This window comes from Penaeus monodon, chromosome 14, assembly GCF_015228065.2.
Source record: "Penaeus monodon isolate SGIC_2016 chromosome 14, NSTDA_Pmon_1, whole genome shotgun sequence".
Lineage (NCBI taxonomy): Eukaryota > Metazoa > Arthropoda > Malacostraca > Decapoda > Penaeidae > Penaeus > Penaeus monodon.
The window spans coordinates 15763812-15773811 of NC_051399.1; the positions used below are offsets into that span (position 1 = coordinate 15763812).

General features: G+C 40.4%; 1 protein-coding gene across 1 annotated transcript in view; it reads right to left on the reverse strand.

Annotated features, from left to right (window-relative positions):
* Positions 1-3350: 3350 nt before the first annotated feature.
* LOC119580920 (mediator of RNA polymerase II transcription subunit 18-like) overlaps positions 3351-10000 on the reverse strand; it is a gene marked incomplete at its 3' end in the record, with an annotated part of 9831 nt that continues 3181 nt past the window's right edge. Inside the window, 2 exon segments of the mRNA XM_037929162.1 lie at positions 3351-3476; positions 4855-4952. Coding sequence (XP_037785090.1) covers positions 3351-3476; positions 4855-4942 — 214 coding nt within the window.

Below are 10000 nucleotides of genomic sequence, written 5' to 3' on the forward strand. Positions count from 1 at the left end.
TGTTACTGGCAGACGGGAGCGGTCGGGTTTGGTTACGGAAAGAGACTTTACCTACTTGTTTTTGGAGACATTGTTGCAAGAGAAGGGTGTTGTCAGAGTAGGGAGCTGTGGGAGGATCACGAAAAATCGGTCCCATTTGGCTGCGCTGAGAGGTATCAAATTGTTGTAGAGATAGGGGTAGTAGAAGGGCGGGGCGTGACGAAGATGGAGTAGTGTTGAGGGAGGTAGTGTTGGGAGGTGGCAATAGGCTGTAAGATATTAATAAGGGAGGATGGGTGGTTGATGTTGGAGGTTGTGGGGGTAGAGGTGTTGAAGTTGAGCTTGCTGGGAGAGTGGAAATGTTCCTTAAGGGTTGATTGTTGGCTACTGTACTAGTAGGTATTGATGAGGGGGTAGTTATTGCAGTGTTCGGAGCCGTGGTCAAAGGAGAGCCTGGGGTCAGGGAATCGGGTGGGTTTACATCGTTGGGGCTATTTGATAAAGGGGCAAGCCTCATTGCCCCTAATAGTGGGGATAAGTTTTCATTACTGCCATGGTAAGCCTGGATTATGTTGGGGATAAAACAGTCCACCCCTCAGGGTCCCCTTGAGGGGTAAAGGCTAGATAACTAAATCGGGAATACCGTGCCCATGGCTCCCTCAGGCCGTTCAGGACTGGCACAAAGTCAGCCTTTCATCCTTTCAGCATGGCTCTCACACCTTAGGAGGTGGATGGCAGAAGGGTTTGGTGAAGGGACAGAAACGAAAGGTGGGAAGGAAAATAAAGACCATGCAAAATTAGTTGAGTCGAGGGCTGAGTCCCAAGGTTGGGGAGTTCCCCATCATTGGGTCCCAGTCTCCGCCTCCTAAGCCCCCCCACGACAACAACGGGCAAGGGATTGGGGGTGTGTGTGCTGTGATAAGACTCTACACTCTTTCTGCAAAAGCATTTTTTTATTTATTTTTATTTTTTTTTCATTTTCCAATGTTTATATTTCTCATTTGATTTGCTTTATCCAGATGGTAATAAACCATTTTCCTTGCATAGACTCCATATCATCTCTCTAGGTAGTCCATACTCATTGCAATAATAATAACAATAAAAACATTTTTTTATTCGTCTCTCTTTTTTTTTATAACTTTCAATTTTCTGTAATACAACCTGCACCACTTGTCATGGGGGGTAGGAATAAGATCCAGAGCACAGACTCTTCCGGTCATGGCTCATGAACAGTAAATTCCACACTCATTTACCAATGGGAAATTATGCAAAAGCCCCTTCCTAAATTGCCAATGAGTCTAATCACCCTCTAAGAGCTTTGTGCACTCAAAGCAAGTCATTTCTGTTACAAGTGAATACCGTACCAATGGCTACCTGAGGCCGGCACTAAGTCAGCCTTTCATCCTTTCAACACGGCTCTCATACCTTATGAACTGGATAGGGAAAGGGGTTAGAAAAGATAAGGAAAAGGAAAAGGAAGAACTAGCTGAGTAATAGGCCAAGGTCCAAAGTAGGGGTGATCTACATTGGACCTCAAGTCTCCATCTGCTAAGTGGGTATGCACAGAGGGTAATCTGTGTATGTTTTATCCCTGAACTAAGGATAAGATTTCTCCTTGTGGGAAATTGCTTTGCCTCTTTACAATTGCAGATTGTCTTAGTTTTACTATTTTTCCTTTCTAAAGCAAAGTGTTACCTTTCCATACAAGTCACTCCAATCCAACTGCTTGCAGTCCATCCTCTGCACTCTTCCATTGGGAGTGAGGATGACTCAATGCAGGCATCAGTCAGGATGCCTCCAAAGTTTTGAGGTGAGACACCTCTGGATACTCCCTTCTGTTATGAGTGCCACAATGGTGTTTCATTCATTTCCTTCCTACCATTTGCAATTAATTTATCGGCCTTGTGCCTGACCTCAAGGACAGAGAATGAGCATGACAAGATGGAAAATTTGTATTCCTCAGTCTGTTGAGTTATGACATCTCACTTGCTTTCTGTTCCACTGGTGCTCGTTCCAAATTTTGGGATCTGAAATGCTGATTGATGCTGGAGAAGGTGAGAGGGAGGTGGATGATGGGGAGATTAGGAGCAAGCAAGTGCACTCTTTGTATTCTAATGCTGGTAATGACACGTTATGCAGCTTTGGGTACAGGCGAATTTCAGTCAGCTTACTCCTCCATCAGTAACAGATAATAGTATAGATAGGTATATCGGTTTCAATGCTGCAGAAATGTCAGGGATGCCATTTGAGGGGGCAATTGAGGGCACTCACCCACTCTTAAGCCTTCCAGATGGGCACTTCCACAAGCTAAACAAACATAATGCAAAGTATTTCCATCTGACTTGGGCTTTCTCCTTGTTTGTCCCTAATCACTTGAATCCCCAACCCTCCCCTTTTATTTAATTTGCTATGTCTGGCATTAACATGTTGAGTTAATATCGCAACAGCCCTTAAACTTAGTTTCAAATATTGGAATTTTTTTTCTCAGTTCTAATCAAGTTTATAGAATAATCAGGTTTTCATATTACATGTAAGTGTAACAATCTTGAAGTCCTGCATTGCAATAAGTTGGATACAATTTCTGTTAAATCTTTTTTGCCATTTGCTTTCAGAACAACTTTAAAATAGGTGAGCCTAGCCAATAGGATCTAGGGTACAGATGGAAGGATGTCCTTAAAATGTACTCCTGAACAAAATTTGAAATGGCATTTCCTAAGAAGCATATACCAAATGGCAACATGACACTTGATGTTCTAAATTACATAGAAGTTAGATTGATATTAGTAAATGAACCCAATGCCGATAAGCATGGCATGTACATACATACCATGCCCATTGTGAGTTTACTTTATTCATTGTTTTTACACAGAGATGGCTACCCTTGTACTAAGTCACCAATGAGCTAGTTAAGAGTACTGCCCATCTCACCCGTTTACCCTTTTCCTTAATTTATGAATATATTTCATATTATCTTATTTTGCTGTTACTAATGTCTATAACATTATAGTAATTATAATGAATATAATAAAATTATAATAAAAATAACACCATCGATATTCATGGCATTATTAAAAAATATGTTTCTCTCGCCAATTCAAGGAAATGTGAAATCAGGTAAGAGCCATCTATGTGAAGAGACATTTCACAGAAAAAGAAAAGAAAAGAAAAAGAAAGAAAGAAAGAAAGAAAGAAAAAAAAAAGAGTACAGTATTTTCCCTGGCAGCATTGGGTTAAATTGCACTTACACACTGTATCAGCATAATTTTTTCATTGTCCCCATAACAGATTTTTAAGCTGTACCTTACAAAAGCAAATTAAAGATAGTTTAATAATAGCAAAATTGATTAAAACTACTTATTCAAAAATTTTACCAGAAAAATCCTTCAAAAGGAACACAATCTCATGATCATGAAACGTTTCTGGTTGGATGTCAGCATTATCACAGAGTCCTCGTAGTCTATCGATCACTACTAACAGTGATGCATCCAACACTGATCCTGAAAAAATACAAACACATATTAGAGTCTGTAACACTGACAAAAAAAAAAGTTAACCTACCATCACATGGAAAATGTAGCATTCACTATAGTATCATTTTGTGAAATGTCTACACAAAGAGGGCTCCACAAGTGCTTAGCCACAAAGGAGTTAATTTGAAACCTCACCTGATTTCACCTTTCCTTGAGTTTGTGGGATTTTATTTATTTACTTACGAATATCAATGTTGTTATTATTATTACAGACATAATTAATGAAGTGTTATTTGTATTACTAAAAGAAAACATTTAAATCACGGAAAAGGGTAAACAGGTGAGATAAGCAGTACTCTTAATTAGCTCATTGGGGATTGTGGAGCCATCTATGTGTAATGACAATTAATAAATTTAACTCATAGTGGCCATGGCATGTATGTACATGCGATCCCCAGGACATTGGGTTAATGGAGTATAACTCATGTACATATATCTATCTATCTTTCTATATATACACATGAATATATAAACATATATATATATAATACATATATGTATGTATGTAATATATGTATGTATGTATATGTATGTAAATATATATATGTATATATATATACATATATATCCATATATATATATACATACACATATATATCCATATATATATATACATATACATATATATACATATATATACATATACATATATATACATATACATATATACATACATATACATATATATATACATACATATACATATACATACATATATATAATATATGTATGTATGTATATGTATGTATGTATGTATATGTACATTTGTGTATGTATATATATGTATAAATATGTATGTATGTATACATATGTATATACATATGTATATACATATATATACATATATATACATACATATATATACATATATATATATAAAATACATTCATATATATATATACATACATATATATATAAATATATATAAACTTGCATACATATCTATACATAATATACATACATATACAATGTAACATATATGTATATATATGTATATATATACATATATATATAAACTATATACATATACACATATATAATATATATATATATAATATATATATACACATATAATATTATATATATATATATATATATATGTGTGTGTGTGTCTGTGTGTGTGTCTGTGTTTATATATGTATATATACACATATGTATAGATATACATATATACATGCATATGTATATATACATATAAATATATACATGTATGTATATATATACGTATGTATACATATGTATGTACATGTATGTATGTATATATATATGTAAATATATATATATGTTGAATTGAACCACTGTAAAATGAAGCTATCATAGTACAACCTTACCCTTACAGCCTTACCCTGCAGTAAATACTCTTGATCATGTACAATTGCATTCTTCTGGGCTGAATCAATTGTATCCATGGCATTGGGTACTGTTAAAGCCATGATTAAGAATCTGAAACAGAGGAAAATATCATTGCTGCAAAAAATGTGTGTCTTAACTAAAACAAATGAAACAAAAAGTTCTCTGATGGGATACAGTTTTTGTGCATGTCAATATGACTTTCATGAATGACAGGGTAAGGAATGAATAAATTCATAAACACTAAGTCCCTTTCTGGTACATTTTTTGTTGAAAAAAAAAAAAAGATAAATATTCAGAATAACTTCAAAATGACCAATCACATCAACAGTGGTATCAACGGATTCCTCTCACTATCCATACATCTAGAAATCACGCTGAGGACCCTCCCCCCCAATTCCCACAATCTTGTTCCCAGTAGTAGGGGAGGACATGAAAAGTACTAGGAAAATTGTGGGTAAACTATGAAAAATATGCAGAGAATTGATTAATATATAAAAAACAGGTGGCCATGCTCCTTGCTGTCCCCTATAGTGACTGCTGCCTCCCAATCCGCCCTGGACATAAAAAAAATCAATCATGTATGTACAGCAGGATAGCACATAGGACGGACTCAGTATCGGCACTCCCACATATCAATCATAGGCTCCATCCTGCCCTGAATTCATGGAGGATTCTTAGATTTCCAGGGCAGAGGCTGCCATTTCTTTATCTTCATCCTTCACTGATAAAAATCCATGGAAAACTTTCCATGCATGACAACCAGGATTACAGTAAAAAAAAGTATATGGAGTAATTACCTTGATGAAAACTAAGCCACTTTTCATCTATGGCAAAAGGTGTGCAAATTGAAAATAAGGGATACAGGACAGAGAAGAGAAAGAATCAACTCTTCATTTGGAAGTCCCCATCCATGTTTACCTTGCGAGGAACAAAACAAATGTGATGTGTAACTCATTACTGCAATCTATCGAGTACTCCATGTATTGAGAATGATTATTTTGTAATTATCACTCTGTTTTCCTGAATTCATGTATGTAATGCATCTTTTAGTTTTATTATACCTCTTTTATATGTTTTGGCAATCATTTATGCTATTCTGTACAATAACTTTGTGCGCATGTGTGTTTTACCACTGGGAGATTTGACAGGCTGTGTGATGCCATTCGTTGAGAAATGCTGGTGAGAACAAATAGACATTAGTATCTATCACAGCCTGATATTAAAAAAAGTGGTTAGAAACCAAGCACTGCTGACCATTGACGGTGTGAAGAAATGTTTCATGTTTTGCTATATAAAGGTATGTAGTTTTACCCTGGGAGTCAAGGGGGCAGAGCCCCCTGGCTTGGGAATATACACATCATATTTTCTTAATGCCAAGGGGGTCCATGGGGCTATGCCCTCTGGCTAGGTGAATATAAAACCGTGGGGATCCAAGGGGCATAGAGAATATATAGATCATAGTGTATAAATCCCACAGAGTTGAGGTTAAATTGGTTTATTGGTTAGGATGCAATGTACGATTACCATAGGGGATCTTAAATTTTTTTTTTACTGAATGTGTTTGGTTCCCATAGTTTTTCAAAAGTTGGCGCTTCAATCCGTAGACTTTCAAAGATGGTGGGGAAAGCCAAAGAATTTCATTATCCGATTTTAAGCATTTTTCATGCTTGTTTTACACATTTCTGTACTCCATTCTTCTTACTTTAGCCTGTTTTACACCATAATTTCCCTGATCTACTTCATACCCTCCCCTGCTATCGGGACTTATCAAATCACTTTGAGATTGTGTTTTTAAAAACTTTTCTCTAGAAAAGCCCATTTTTTAAATAGATTTTTTAAAATTCATCTATAGAAGATACCCAATGACAATGTCTTGTAAATCTACAATAACAATAATAGCCAAGGACTATTTCATGTTGCTTATTGTTCATGGCATCATGCAGTTTGACTACTTGCGACTATTATACTGGTTTTGGTAAGAGATATACACTGATGATGTGGGGTATACATTTATACTGCAACCAAGAGCTTTTTTATCAAATAAGAAACCAGTCCCAGCTTTATCCTTAAAAGAAGTATAATAAAACTAATCGAATGTATTACATACATGAATTCAGGAAACAGAAGCTGATAATCACATATGTATAGCAATACATGATACTTGAAAGATCGCAGTAGTGAGTTATGTGTCACATTTGTTTTGTTCCTTGCAAGGTAAACATGGATGGGGACTTAGAAAATGAAGGGTTGATCTTCTCTCCTCTGTCCTGTATCTACCTTATTTTTTATTTGTGCACCTTTTGCCATAGATCAAAAGTGGCTTATTTTTTGTCAAGGTAAATACTCCATACTTTTTTTTTTACTATAATCCTGGTTGTCATGCACGGAAAGTTTTCCAGGCTTTCCAGACAAGTCCCCCTGTACCCTCTCTATTAGCATTTCTGACAACTTCCAGAAAATCATCATCATCATCATCAAGGGGCTAATGCCGACTTGGGCACATGGCCGCATCCACCCTTCGCTTCCAGCCACAAGGATCCCTCAAGGCGAGTCTCCAGGCAGACCCATGGCACATCTCTAATTCCTCACGACAGGTCTCGTCGAGCTGCCCAAGCCATGATTTCCTGGGCCGTCCCACAGGCCTCCTCCACCCAGGCTTGTCTCGCAAAGAGACAACCTGATGGGCAGGTTCGTCCACAGGGAAACGAGCTAGGTGCCCATATAGCCTGAGTTGGTGATCCCAGATTATGCAAGTAACAGGTCCCATGCCAGTCTCACGGTGTAACTGCCAGTTGGACACGTGGTCCTGCCAACTGTACCCCATGATCTAGGGACTTGTTACAAAAGGCATCAAGATGAGACTCCAAGACTCTGGACAGCATCCAGGTTTCCCGTCCATAGAGCAAAACTGGCAGTATCAAGGTCTTGGAAGACATGCAGCTTGGTCCTTCTACATAGGTAATGACATCTCCAAATGCTCTTGTTGATCGTGTTCATGGCTCCTGTTGCCAGACCAATCCGTCTATTGACTTCTTGGTCTGACAGCCAAGAGATATGGACTACGCTACCTAGGTATGTAAAACTCTGTAACTTCAACGTCCTCGCTGCAAGCATAGATTGACTGAATGGGTTCCCCTAACAGGCCCCCAAAGTCCTGAATCTTGGTCTTGGTCCAGGAGACCTCTAGGCCTAAGGGCTTTGCCTCATTGTTAAATGCATCAAGAGCTGCCACCAGTGACTCCAAGGACTCAGATAGGATAGCAACATCGTTGGAAAAGTCAAAGTCTCAGACTCTGATATTGCCTAGAGTTGCTCCACACTGACTTTGGCTAGTAGCTCTGCCCATTATCCAGTCCATACGGCTATTGAAAAGTGTTGGTGCAAGGACACAGCCTTGCCTCACCCCTGAATTAACAGGGAAGAAGTTTGACAGACCCCCACCATACTTTACAGCACTTTCAGTACCAGTATAAAGGCTTGCTATTAGGCCAATAATCTGTGTCAGAATTCCCCTGAGTCTCAGGTGGTTGCGGATCCGTTTCAGAAGAATGTAGGTGAGAACTTTGTATGCTTAGCAGTGTAATGCCACAGTAGTTGCTACAGTAGTTGCTTCCCCTTTCCCCTTCCAGAGAGGGATGACCACGCCCCTCAGCAGGTCAGGGGGAATGGTACCAGACTGCCAGATGGCAGTCAGGACTGCATGCAGGTCCCAAGCCATAGGTTCACCCCCAGCCTTTAGCAGTTCAGCAGGGATATCACATATGCCTACAGCTTTCCCACTCTTCAGCTTGGAAATCGCCATCCTAACCTCTCTGTTAGGGTAGGAGGTTCCTCGCTGATGGGTGGGTCTGGCACAGGTATTGTGACATCGCTTGCATCCAAGCTAACTGTTGGAGGGTCTACCTGGTACAACTGCTCAAAATACTCAGCCCAACATTCACAAACCCCAATATGATCTGAGATAATCCGTCCATCCGCTGATCGGACTGCAGTCATCTGTGAGGAGGGCTTAGAGTTCAGCTTTCTCAGGGCTTGGTAGGCAGGGCGAAGGTCGTTTACCAAGAAATGACCTTCAACCTCCTCAGCAAGATTCCTGATGAACTGTTCCTTGTCCCTTCTCAGCAGTGTCTGAGCCCTATGCACCATGGAGCGCCGCAAGACTTGATTGCCATTCAGCTGAGCCATGCGACACCCTTCAGTGGCCTCTAATGTCTCCAGGGAGATGGAATTCTGCTTTGCCCTCGGGCGTACGCCAATGGACTCCTGGGCTGTTTCGAGTGTTACATGCTTGAAGAGCTCCCACAGAGCAACTGGGTTCATCAGGTTGTCGAATTCTGTGAATCAGTCAGAGACTGCCATGGTGAACCCACAGGCACACTCCTCCTCCATTAGTCTGTCCAGGTGAAACACCTTAGGGTGGCCACTGGAGGGACAGGGAGTTTTGAAGTGGACCTGCAGGGTAGCCACAAGCAGCCTATGGTCAGTGCCACAGTACTCAGCACTCCGGTAAACCCTGCAATTCTGGAGGATACTCCATCTCGTGCTAACAAGAATTTGGTCAATCTCCTTGGCCACTGTACCCGAATCACTGTACCATGTCCAGCAATGCGGGTTGGAGTGTTCGTACCAGGAGCCAGAGTAGGTGTACCCACCCATACTGATCGTGCCGCTACCAGATCTTCTCACCTCTGAGAGGGCAGCCACCTCAACTCCCAGTTGTTTTAAATCCCGCTATAGCAGAGGTAACCACTCATCCTGCCGCAAGGACCGGATGATCCAAGCACCTACCAGGAGAGCTTGCCTGAGGTTGAGCCTCGGGTGTACTCCACCTCTGCCGCCCCCGCCGACGCTGCCCCAAATAAAGGGGGTTGGCGAGCTGTTAGGCCGCCCATCTGCCTGTGGGGTTTCCGAGGGCTTTGCCCCAGAAGCTTCATGGTGGGTTGGCGCCTGCCGGGGCACAGGTGGGATGAGTAACTCTCGTTCCAATCCTGCGCCCCGACAATTGCCCTCCCAGCGGGACCCACAGCCCACCTTACTTGCTGGGTGGGAGGGATAACACCCCTCCCCCCAGCATATCCATTTAAATGATGCATTACCGGTGTGTCTTTCTGGGGGGAAGAGGACTGGCAGGGCCACCT